The sequence below is a fragment of the Cavia porcellus genome, unplaced genomic scaffold (genome assembly GCF_034190915.1).
Source record: "Cavia porcellus strain 051 isolate PalLab524CR breed Dunkin Hartley unplaced genomic scaffold, mCavPor4.1 scaffold_19, whole genome shotgun sequence".
Classification (NCBI taxonomy): domain Eukaryota; kingdom Metazoa; phylum Chordata; class Mammalia; order Rodentia; family Caviidae; genus Cavia; species Cavia porcellus.
In genome coordinates, this window is record NW_026947502.1 from 47,115,995 (window position 1) to 47,129,272 (window position 13,278).

General features: G+C 41.1%; 1 protein-coding gene across 5 annotated transcripts in view; it reads left to right on the forward strand.

Annotated features, from left to right (window-relative positions):
- The window catches only part of Fam135b (family with sequence similarity 135 member B), a 294,122-nt gene extending 284,788 nt beyond the window's left edge, over positions 1-9,334 (forward strand). For all 5 annotated transcript variants that reach the window (XM_063231029.1, XM_063231030.1, XM_063231031.1 and 2 more), the window contains one exon: positions 1,428-9,334. In XM_063231029.1, coding sequence (XP_063087099.1) covers positions 1,428-1,633 — 206 coding nt within the window. In that variant the 3' untranslated portion in view covers positions 1,634-9,334. The remainder of the gene's footprint in view (positions 1-1,427) is intronic.
- The last annotated feature ends 3,944 nt before the right edge of the window (positions 9,335-13,278 follow it).

The window sequence follows — 13,278 nt, forward strand, 5'->3', positions numbered from 1 at the left end:
GGGATAAAGTATTAATGATATTTGCTAATAATTTTTAAAATATTTCAAATGGTGATGCTTTTTCATACATAAATTTTTCAATCTATTTTTAGTTTTTTCTAATTACATGTGAACAGTGTTAACACTTATGGCAAAAAACAAAGCTTCACTGAGTTGAGTGACCTGATTTTAAATGTACATGTGATCAGACACAGTCACTGCTGATGCATCTCCAAATCTCTTCAGAGAAGGCCTAAAAAAAAAAGAAAGAAAACTATTTTTTCCTGAAGTTTCCACTGCACTTCTTGCCCTTAAAAACCAGAGCCCCAAATGGTTTCTCCTACTACTAAGGGGTGAAAAGGAAACAGTGTGACTTATTCCTATAGGTTGGAGCATGGTATGGCTTTGTGAGGCCAGTGTAGTCAGCTCTCCCTCTCACTATCACACTGGCTTTATGAAACATGACTTATTATTTGGAGTGAGACCCAAAGGATTATGGTACAACGGCTGGTAACTGTTTCCATAGCAAGTCAAAAGGAAAATGCCTTAATTCTCAGGATCATTCCAGAAGGTATCCTGACATGATGCAAAAGTTGCATGAGCAAGGCTGCAGAAAGACAGAACTCGGAAGTGTGGAAGCGTGAATTATTGCCAGCTTGAGTGTGCAAACTTGGTTAGTGATTAGTGACTCACTAAGTCACTAGTAATTAGTGACTTCCCTGCGTGATTCCAAGACTGCCATTGTCTGATGCAATATTGCAATGGAGTCATTTTTTCCAGGGGAGGCACAGTCCATCTAGATTTTTTTTTTTTTTTTTTTTTTTTTTTTTTTGTCTTTTTCATTTTTATCAGTACCAGGGACCGAACTCACGACTGCCTGCTTGCAAGGCAGGTGCTTATACCGTTGAGCTAAATCCCGCTATCTAGACTTTCAGTTAAAAAAAGAAAACAAATCACCAACGTCAAAAATGTTCTCCTCACTTCTCCCTGGGAGAAGCATCAAGGGAGTGATGAAACGCTATTGATTTGTGAGATATTTAACGTCAGAAGTGTCTGCTGTCCTGAATCCCCTAGGATGAGTCCTAGCACTGTGGCCTTCTGAGATGGAACTGGACTCCCTGAGCTCCTCCTCGTTCCTCTCTTTTTCCCAATGTCCCTACTGAGCAGGCAGCACCCACTGAGGACCCTCCCCACTTCAGGCATGGCATCTGAAGTCTGGGCTTACAAAGCCACGTGGGATTCCCTTTCTCACCCCTTCATATGGTAATTTAGCTGGCAACAAGAATTTGAAGTTTGGTTTTATTTCTTATTCATTTCACGAATATTAGAAAGAGGTCAGAAAGTGGCCCATAGTGTTCTGCCCGGGATAGGATCCTCTCACCCAACCAGAGTTTTCTCTAAATTCTGTGGCTAACTTGAGCACTGGTTCTCATCCTTCTTCCTTCCAGGACCGGTTTATGCGGAAATGATCAACAACCTGCTGGGTCCCCTGGTGGCTGCCAAAGACTGCACTTTAATCCGACACAATGTGTTTCACGCCCTGCCCAACACTGCCAACACCCTGATTGGCCGTGCTGCGCACATCGCTGTGCTGGACTCGGAACTATTCCTAGAGAAGTTTTTCTTAGTGGCTGGACTCAACTACTTCAAGTAGTGGCTTGGAGGAGGCGGGCATTGGGTAACTTACCAGAAAGGTTTAAGGTCCCTTGAGTTTTCTGTTGGAGACAGATTTTTATACACCTCTGCTGTTGGGGTGGAGCTGAGAATGTCTGAGATGAATGGAGGCTGAGGTAAATCTGGACCCCAGGCCTTTTCTTTCAGAGATTTAAAAAAGCTGAACAAATAGTGCAAAAGATAAACAACAACAACAACAACAAAACAGCTTGGCTTGAATTTGTCTGGCTGCCTGGGCGCTCATGAAGGATATTTTCTAGGAAAAATTTCTGGAAAATAAAAAAACAGAATACTTGGAGTTGGTGAGCCCACCTTTTAAATCACCACGGCTCACTGAGATCTCATCAACTTAGCTAGATTTGTCCTGTATCTACTAGGTCACAGCTTTATCATTTTTATTAAATTAAGTGCACACAAGCATTTCAGAACTCAGGTTATCCTCTGTGCAGAAGTGGAACCTATTTGTATAAATAGAGTCCTTATTAGATTCAAATGTACCATTTGTTCAAAAAACCATGGCACCCATTTCACATATTCTCTTCATGTTTTCTAAACAGATGCAAAAGAATGAGTGATAATTCCCCATGTTATTTCATAGTGGCAGTGGTGGGGTGATTTACAGTGAGGAGGGATCAGTGCAATGCTGATAATAATTACAAGTTTGTTACAAAGAACTGCAGGGAATGCATCTGACTAATTTCTCCACTTATTTCCTCAGACTTTCTCTATGCATAGCCTGGCCCACAAATTATTTTTGTGATTGCTTTACCTTTTGTCTGGACTAGAGAAAAGTACATAAGATTAAGCAGAAGGGGACACTGAGATTATGCACGCATGGGTAAAACTCCTGCTGATGCACTTCCAAAGAAACGCTGTGCTTGCACTGGATGCAACCGCCAAAAATCAAACCATTCACGTGGCCAGCTGCTTCTCCTCTCCCGGCATGGAGAAAGGCATCTGAATGGAGGAGCACTGAATACAAACCTCAGGGGAGCTCTCAGAAGGGTGCTGGTTATCTTACAATAGAGACGTTTAATTGCCTTAGGAAAATAAAGGGCTAGGAGTGGTCACTATTGATAAAAACTGATAGAAAACAGGGACAAAAGTAGGGTCAGATTGGAGAACAAAAGCCAGACTGAAGACTCAAATTAAACTACTGTAAGTCAGTGACTTATGGGAACACAGTGGCTTTGTGGGCCTGGGAATCAGAAACCATGTACAAGGGAGAAAGTGTACCAAATGACCAGGATATTTAATAGGATCCCAAAGTCTGTGGTACTCTGTGCAGGCTTATCAATCATTTAGTTATAGGCAAGGAATACATGAAGTAGGACTGCTGGGAGGAATAACACAGGCAAGGAATCTTCTGGAAATGGAAGCTCCTGCTTCTTCAGAAGGTTTCTCCTTCAGCACAGGAACTTGGTCAAGCACCCTGGCAGGCCACTAATACCATGCAATAAAGCCAAGTGAATCTTGGGTCATTTGAGAGTTTTAGATTCACATACATTAAATGCAGACTATGGGGAACCAGTCCAGGCAGGCAACTTTGCAAAACAGTAGACTCGTGGGTTTCATCCAAAAAAGTGGTGGGAGGGTGTTGAGGATTTTGCAAAAGCAGACATCCACACTCTGGATTTTGGATTCCACTGTGTGTCTTTTCTGAATGCCCTGGTATGCTGGTCAAATAGTTTTGCTTCATCTTCTGGTCACCTTCCCTAATGGGTATTTGTCCTGAATGCTTGACTGGGTGCTGGTATAAATTCTGGCTCCTTATGAGCAGCAATGCATTCGTGCTGTACCCAGCAGACACTTGCTTTCTGGTTGTGCAGCTCATGCTGAAGTGTTTTCTGGCCTCGACACAGGCTCATGCCCAGACAGGTCCATAGGTTAGTGGCAACTTCTCCTTTCCAGCTCTAACTAGAGCTCTCCCCCTCTGAAGGGCACGATTTCATGCTGTGTTTCCAGTTCTCATCAGCATCTGTCATTCCCCGGTCATTTCTAAGACCATGTAGCCAACAGTTATGGAGTCTCGATGAATCTGATGATCATTTTTTCCAATAACCAGATGCCATTTTACCTTCAATATGCTGTCTGGACACAGTGAGAACTAATGGCAATAAATGTCCAGCTGCATGCTGCACCTCTTTTTTATGGGGGTGTCCTTCTGTCTTTGGAAATCATTTCTGGCCTCTGAGCATCTGTTATAATCATGTAGAAAGTGCATCTCTATATTGTAAATAAGAGTCCAGTGTTGTGTGACATGCCTCATTTGAAAAGGCTTTTTTATGTGTCTTTCTATTGAAGTATAGATATCTAATATATATATACATAATATATATATATGTATATTGTAAAACAGGGACATTCTATTATTGATTATAACAATTATTAACAAAATGCCTGCCAAGGTAATGGTGGTATAGTATATCTCCATTCACTGCATAATTTGTGGTTTTTGATTTTATGATTTGTTCTTTTCCAAAACTAGCTAGAAATAAAAATTTGCTAACATTGAGATTACATCAAATTGTTTTTCATGAGAGGCAAATAAACACAGAGAAACAGATAATACCCTAATGTCATATTGGAGGAAAAAAATATACCTTGGTGGCAGGTTGACTGCAGGTGGAGTGCTATAATCCTGGGATACAGGTGAGAGGAAAATCCTTGTGAATGGGGTTGCAGAGTAACTACATCTGGGCCATATGGGAGCACAGAGGCAAAACACACAATCCCTGCTCTCAGGGAACCTATAGAAGATTCCCTTCCTTTTTCTAGAACGTGGCCTAAGGAGGTGAGTGCTGTGTTGAAGCATGACAGGTGCAAGGTTTGTCTGAAAGTCCATTCTGTCTTGCATAGGAAGGACCACACAGACAGCCTTGACAGTGAGGCATCAAAGGAGAGACCTTTTGCCTAACACATACACTCTGATTATGTCATTCACTCACTTGCTCGTTCATCATTCACTTATTCATTCATCCATTCATTCAACAAGTTTGCACTGAGGAACTGGTCTGTGTCAGAGAATTATAGGCAAACTCAGTAGCTCAGGGTCTGGCAGAATTCACAGCCCATCAGTGTTTCTCAGAGATTAGACAAAAGAGTCTTAAATCACCTGAGATCAGAAAAGATTTCATAGAAGACTCCTGGGGTCAAAGCCAACACAAGAAGACTGAAGGAGTTGGTTCATGAACATGAGTTGTTGGGAATCTCAGTGAGAAAGAGAAAAAGAGAGGAGGGGAGGGGAGGAAAGGAGAGGAGAGGAGAGGAGAGGAGAGGAGAGGAGAGGAGAGGAAAGGGTGGGGGGAGGAGAGGAGAGGAGCAGGAGAAGAACTTCAAAACCTAGTATCCTGGAAAGGCAGATAGACAGACAGTGTGTTTGAGTACAAGAGTTACAAAAAGGTGTGGAAGGTCAGCTACTATGCAGGATTTTCTTTTTTACATTGAGAGGAAATCTCTATTCTTAATTCTAGTAGAAAGCCTTCACTTAGAACAAATGCCCTGGAAGACCACAGCTGCCCTAGGCTCGTGTCCTTTGGCCTGGCTGAGGGAGACCTGCCTGGTCTACTTTGCCTTGTAGGAAGTCCATGGCTGACTCCTCCAGATCCTTTATTCCTGAACATACCCTCTGATGAGCATAGCAAATGTGATGGTGAAATGCCAAGACATGTACACAGGATGAGAAAGGAAAAAGTCACTTTATTATTTTTTCTTTTAATGTATGGAAGCAAATGAAATTCTCCATATTGTTGCTTGATATGACAATGTAAATTGCTCACAGATTCAACAATTTTGATAGAAGGACAATATAAAGAAACACACTTAATCTTCAGTGTACAGTGGGCAGTCTGCAGCATTATAAGACTGAGGTAATTTAGCAAAAGCCAATCCTTCCTCAGTTGACAGATGTTTTATGACAGCCTACAGTGAGCCAGAGGTTGCCCATAAATTGAACAAACAAAAAGATTCAGACCGTTCTAATGGCATGTGTGTGTGTGTGTGTGTCTGTGTGTGTGTGTGTTTGTGTGTGCGTCTATGCAAGGGGACTTTGAAGAGTGGTAGAAGGTCACAGGCATGGTGAGGACACAAAGGCCTCATAGAAGGGTCCTTCAGAAGAGGCAGTTGGTGTCAACCTTATTAGCATGCGCATGAAAAAGATGCAAGGAGAAATACCAGCACTTGGTCCTGGGTGCCGGGGTCTACAAGTCAATTTATTTTTTTGGAAAATGTTCCCATGCTTTCTATCATATACCTCAGTGTCTGGAACACAGAGAACTAGCTTCTAGAGTAATCTAAATGTATGGATGTTACTGGATAATGTTTTGCCAGCCATTAAAGTAAGTTATTTCTCTGTATTTGATCTTCTCCTTCATGATGGATTACAGAGGGAGTATTTCCATATTTTGCAGATCTGGTGGTGACTATATGGCTTTAAAACACAATCCTTGTATCGCAGAGTCAGATCACTTATAAGGAGATCATACCTAGATTCTTGTTCATCTAGTCTTTTTTCTTTACTAATAAAGTTATAAAGGAGCAGAAATAGCATGCGATGTCTACATTTTGTTTGCTGGCTTTTACCATGATTTAACTTAATCCTTAAAGAACCTTGTAAATGATCCTGGGAAACCTGAAATACCTTGTGAAAGATCCTATATCTAGCCGTGGTAGAGTCAAGATTGAACTCTAACCTTCTTTACACTACAATTCTTTAGATTCAGAGAAATTACTCATTTGTAAAAATTGACATCCTTCTTTAAATTAAATCCAGAGTCATTGTCTGTGTCTCTTAAACCACAGCTTAGTTACATTCTATTACAATGTATTCTTGTATTAGATGCCTGCTTAATCAGGCAGCTAAATGGCATGAGAAAATGCTATTCAGCCCCAAATATGGTTTTCAAACACAATTCAGTAAGCACAATAGAATGATTGGCTGAGCTATTTCATTCTTGACTGGTGTCATGTTCATCAGTTACTAATCTCAAGAACATTTTGTGGCTTTATAGCTAGAAGTTTCCACCCACAATTCATGATGCCTTCCTATCCTATCCGTAGCTTCCATCCACACTATTCATGGTTCTGTCACTCCTACATTAACATAGCTGATTGTATTGATCTCAGAAAAAACTTTCCTGTAACAGGATTCAAACCCTGCTTCAGGGTAAATCTGATCCTAATTCTTTGCCCTAACAGCTAAATTTCTCTTGGTCTCACAGTCTCTTTTCTCAGTCCTTCTCAAATGCATTCCCACATACTTGTAGGACTCTCATCGTGCAGAGACCCTTGAGTGCATCTAATTCATTCCTGCTGCTGCATAGTGGGAGTCCAAAAGTATTTTCTGGAAAGCATCAATTCCTTTCAAGCTCACATTTTCTTCTCCAGACTTTCAAATTGCCTTACACCAGCTTCTTCTGCAAAAACAGTTTGACATTGGGCAGGGGTGTGCTCTAAGCTTCGGAATTTGTAAGAACAGAGCACCCCTATGAAGATATGTCACAGTGGAGCTTTTTAGTCTGTCTCTTCATCTGCAGAGAACAACTGCAAATGTCTTTATGAAAACTGACTGGGGCCATGGTCAAACAGGAAAAGCAGGGATCTGGAATGGTGCCTGTTATAAAGCATGTATTTGAAAATCTGGGATGGAAGTCACTTAGGAATATTTCCTAGCAAAAGGGAGTGTCTTAGTTTCTTTTCTTATTGCTGAGACAAAACACACCACACCCAAAGTTTAAGGAGGAAAGGTTTATCACACCTTATAGTTTGTAGAGTTTTCAATACATAATTGGTTGGCTCCATAATTGGCTGGCTCCAAGGCAGGGTAGCATGACAAAGGTGTATCCTGGGGAAAAGATTGTTCATGTTGGGTAAAAGTAGTCAAGAAGCAGCCAGCAACAAGGGACAACAGCGGCCTTTTTCTGGTCTCTTATATCCAGGCTACACCCCCTTAGCATAAGTAGCACCCACACCCACATTGGGCCTTCCCACTATTCATACTGGAACCTATGCCAAACCAATCAGTAGCCAAATTTAGCAGTTACACACCTTTGATCCCAGCATCACATATTCTAGATCAAGCCACTTCTGAAAAAGTCCCACCTATATCCACATGAGGCTTTTGGGAGATATGAAGGCATAAGCTATAAGAGGAAGTTTCCCTGTAATACATTCTGAAATTCTCCGTGTGGCTTTAACGTGATTCATGTGTGATGATTTGAGGGACATTACCTAGTCTAAAATGTCAGGGTTAACCTGCCTAATGACTAAATAGGATATTTCACTGTCAGTCCAGGAGCCTCCCAGCCTGACTCTTTCAGGTTAATTCAGTGCATGATTGGATGATCTGTGTAATAAAGTTATTTTTTTTGCTTGGGTATAGTGTACACCACTGTTGAGAGTTGAGAGGTAGCAGCATGACATCCATTTAAAGAACAGGCACTGGCAAGGTCTAAAATCTCCTTTAGACCAAGGTTGAAATTACTGCATATGACAAAATACCTTGCTACATTCTTTATGTCTCCAAAATTCAGTAATAAAGTGCACCTGATGTTGTATACATACATCTTTTCATACACACATACTTTTGTCTTTTTTCTAAATTTTTATTTCACATATATTTTTTCTCCATATGCAGCAATGTGAAAGTTTGTGATTTTACTTTCATTCATAATTTTCTCATAACTCATCTTTGAATACATTTCTTTATAAACAGTATCTATTTAGTCTCTGCTCAGCTGTGTGCTAAGCTTTGGAGGCTACAAAAATTAATCATTTGTGGCTGTGTTATTTAAGCTAGTGTGAAGAGAGGATGTGTGGGGACATAGTCCAGGGTAGAACAAGTCAAAAGACCAGGTAAGAAACCTTAAGAATGATACCATCCCATGCCTCTAAAAACAAATCACTCCCAGTATTGGGCTTCTGTTGCCCCATTGGCATCTGGATACAGTAAACTTGCTCAGGTGGGAATCATCAGTCATATCAACCGTGCCACCTAGGTAGTGTTTCAAAGCTTCCTGTGGCTCCCATTCTCAGATCAGGATCATGGGAGAACGTTTACAGAAGGATGAGATGAATGGAGAACACTGAAGTTCAGTCTGGCAAGAGGCATCTCTCCCTAAATAGATTCCACCTACGTGATATACAACAACTTGGGTTTTCGGTGACTAAGCTTGTTACTTCTTTTCAGATTAGTAGACAAAACACAGATGATCAAATAAATAAAAGACACATTATCAGTGCCAAAAAGTGTTACCATTCTTAGATTTGGCGAAGGGAACCATCCAGTCATTTATACTTAATGATGACAGGGCAGTCAGTACTGTGGAATTTGTCATATATTTTATTTTATATTTGTTTTCAAATATTACGTATTGCTGAAGATGGTAGGGTACTTGTCATGGTCCCTTTTTCAAAAATAAAAAAAGGAACCTGAATGTATCACTTGATGCCACTGTGAATCCTAACATACTTATTCTCTTGACAGTATCTGAATACAATAATTTCAATGTCCTGCACACTCTTACAAACTATTACATAGCCACCTTAGAAATATCAATGTAATTAATGTCAATATAATTTCACTATTTTTCTACATTTGCTTCTTGGTTGGCATTTTGTGTAACTTGTGATATATACAAATGATAAACAAACATGACAATAATAAAGATCCTTTTGCCAGAAATTTTGGTCTATGATATCTGTAATAGCTACTGTTCAGCATTTATGTCAATAATTTTTCCATTGCTCTATGATAAAATATCTGATATCAACAAATTAAAAGGGACAAAGATTTATTTTGGCTCATAGCCTCAGAGGCTTCAGTCCATGGTCACTTTGCCCTGTCACTTTGGGTCTATAGCAAGATAAAAGGTCTCACCGAGAGGGGAGTGGTATAGTGAGACTGCTCACGTTATAGTCACCAGGAGCGAAGTGGGGAGAGACAGAAGTGGGAGGAGAGGGCAGAGAGGAGAGAAGAGTGATGTGGGAAGACAGAAGACAGAAGAAAGAGGAGAGAAGAGAGAATGAGTCCCATGTTCTCTTTCCATGATGCACACATAATGCCCTAATTTCCTTCATTAGGCTTCATGCCCTACTATAGACAGGCTACCAAGCTGTCAATGCATAGCTTTTGGGGTACACTGAAGACTCAAATGGTAACAGGCTCAATGGTGTCATTTCTAGATTTTGTCAGAGGACTCTTGGAGTATGGATGTTATTCTGGAGCACACACTAAAGAAAGGACTAGGGTATCCTAGGATGGCTGCTAAAGCAGCACAGAGCACATGGCTGGATCCCAGAAGAATTAGATTAGGCCAGGGAATGGGCCATGCCATTCAATGGAAAAGAAGACCAAATCTTCACCTCTATGTTCAAGCCACCTGGTTATTCAGAGTAATTACCATCAGATGATTCTCATCCCAAATGCATCTTTTGAGGTATACTCTGGTCCCTGGAATGAGTCTTGATGACCTGAAGCAACATGTTGGTAGTAGTGAAAGTATATCCCTTGTTTCCTGCTCAATTGAAAAGCCAGCTCTATGTATCATGTGACTACTCATTTCCAGGAGAAACTATCCATGGCTGTAGCCCATAACTGGGAAAGGGGACCCAGAGTAAATGTGCTATCCATGTAACATGGTCTCTACATTCACAGCCTGCAGTCTCATTGGCCTCTAAACTTTGGGACCCCCGCTCTACTGAAAAGTTCAAAACGATTAAGCTCATTATGGTGGCCAGCTGAGCTAATACATCAGTCAGGGTCCTGTATAGCAGGCAGGGGGGCAGAGAAGGAAGGTAGAATCTTGGCCAAACTACTGAAGATATCCCTAGAATCTAAACTGGAAAATGTAGTGATCATCAAGCTCCCATAGGAGGAGGATCAAACAGAGAACCAGCTTGGGCGATGGGCTAAGCCTTGCCAAGTGGGACACCTGTAAAAGCAGGATCTGACTGCTGGGCGGTCAGCTACTACAGCGACATCAGGTCCCTAACACCTGTCTGTGAAAGCCAAGAAATGCAGCTCTGTGTCTGCCACATTGACACCAAGATTCTGCATCTGAGTGAGGCACACAGTTTCCAAACAAGGAGAGTTCAAGAGTATGACAATTGGAATGAAAGGTGTACATTTCCAAAATATTAGATCAAATATTTTTGTTTTAACCAATTGTGTGTTTTATATTTTACTCTTCTTTTTCTTTACATTCCTTGATCCAGTCAGTTCTGAAATTGGAAAGGTAGGTATCATTCCCCTCAATTTACAGACAAGTGCTTAGATTCTGGTAGCGTTATACCTACTGTCAAAGTCAAGAGCTAAACCTAACTCTAATCTTGTACAAATAATATGAAGATCTCTGAAACTTGAAATTATTGTGTAAAATTATTCTGGGCAAAGCCACACTGTTCTGTAATCACAGATGCAAATGGTGCTCATGTGATTCTTCTTTTTGACTCTACCCAAGCTCTTTGAGATGTCCCATTTAGCAGATGATTATCACCAAGTTCTATGAGATGGCCCATTTAGCAGATGATGCACAGAAAGTTTAAGTATTTGACTAGAATGTTTCAAGAGTCCTTTGCAAGATGGACTACCCCACAGAGGTTGGTGAGAATCATCTGCTCATTGGGACATCACACAAAGTTTGGTAAGGATCCAAAAGAAACCCAGGACTCTCTTTGATGTAGTTGTACTTATTTTATGTTAGTGGAAATGCCCTCAAAAATATTTTTTTCTGTGAATGGTGTCTCCATGAAAAGCATCCCCAGTTCAATTCTGATGGGAAAGCAGGAAGAATCATGCACAAAGTGTATAGAGGACAGGCATGGAGAACAACTTGAACAAATCTCACAAATTGTCTCAGGTCTCCTATTTGAAAAATACTTAAATCGCTGAGAAAATGTGGCATCAAGGCACAAATACAGGAGAAATAGGAAAATGCACAGGACTCTGATTTGTGTCTGACAACTGGCGAGGCACTTTATAAACTTATAAGCCAGTGTAACCATACATGGTTTGTTGCTGATGGGATCAGGGTAAAGGAACTTGCTTGGGTTCACACTGGAAATCAGGCTGATCTTTCTCTTGCTCTTATTGTGTCTGTGATTGTTAGTTGTGTTGTCAATTTGAATAAAAACCACTTGGCAGATTGGTAATGGTCTGCATCTGTCTGTGGATGATTGGCATACAGGCTAAAAACTAAGGAAGGAAGACCCACCCTGGATTTCAGTGGAACCAAGCTAATTGGTTGGCAGCCTGGAGAGAATGGAAAGAGAAAGAAGGGTGAAATCTACCTCTTTTCTTTGGAAGAGCTCTGGTCTTAGCCACTGCCTTTGGTTGCTGGTCTCCAGTTCCTCTGGGATTCTAGTGTAAAACTTCAGCTTTCCAACACAGGCCTTCCAGCTTTCTGACAATAACTTGCATTTCAATTTTGCAGTGAGGTCCCAATATTTTGACAGGATCTTCTAGCCCTCCGGGGCACAGAAGGTCATTTTGTATTCCTCTGTTTCCGATCTGAAGGACAGCTATCGGGACTTTCCATTTCTAATCTTGTAAGCTTAACTAGTAAACTCCTGGTACCATCATGCATATATTTTGGGTTAAATCTGTTCCTCCAGTGAACCTTGGTGAACAATGACTTGCAAAGACTTCCTTCTTCTGAGCTTGTAGCTTCTCCCATGATGCCTGCTTCTTTCCCTACACACCTACTTCTTGCACCTTTTCCCCCTGCCTGCACGCAGTCTTCTTTATAGGTCTTTGAGCGCTTGGGCTTACTCCTGCCTCAAAGGCTTTGCACGGCCATTCCCTACCCCCAGGGTCTTCCTCTGGCTAGACAAATGCTTCCTTCTTCTCTTACTTCTAGCTTTTGTTCTGAAGTGTTTCCTTGATCAAAAATCTCTTTGATTCTCATCCTATCCTAGAAATGTCACAGGCTACTTTTTTTTTGTCTGTACGCCCGCAGTATTTACCTGCATCTAATACTTAAAACCTGTCTTACTTCTTGGTCTTGATTATCTTTCCTCACCAGAATGTCATCTTCATGAAAGCAGGAGATGTGTTTTTTGGTCTGTCTTCTGCTTCTGAATTCTAGTGCTTAAGTACATAATAGGTCCTTAATAAAAATGTGGTGAGTGAGTGAGGACATGAATAAATTCATGCTTAGTGGACACTGGCTAACAAATCTGTTGAAGCATTTCACCATCTCCCTGAAACATTTTTAACTCCTAGTCCCAGACACAGGGAGCCTCTCCTGTGCTCTGTCACTAGGTCTCTCCACTCAGGGACACTGCAACTCAGCCTGTGCCTTCAGATGCATTCTAAATGGCTACACCTCTCTGTGCTGCAAGCCTGGCCTTGCAGGTGGTTGAGCAGGGATTCTCAGGGCCTGCAGAGGGCACCCCAAGACCAGCAAACAACCAGTCACTCTTGAATGTTGGAGACAGAATTATTGCTTCCAACTCTTTGCTTGGAAATTTAGAAATGAAATAAAATAAAATAAAATGGCATCTGTGTTGGAAACAAATGAGTAACACGGAAACCAAGAAGCTAGAATTAGTGAGAGTCCATATGACTGGTTATATTTTAGCTAGGATTAACATGATAAACACATTTACGCCAATTTAATTTATAAG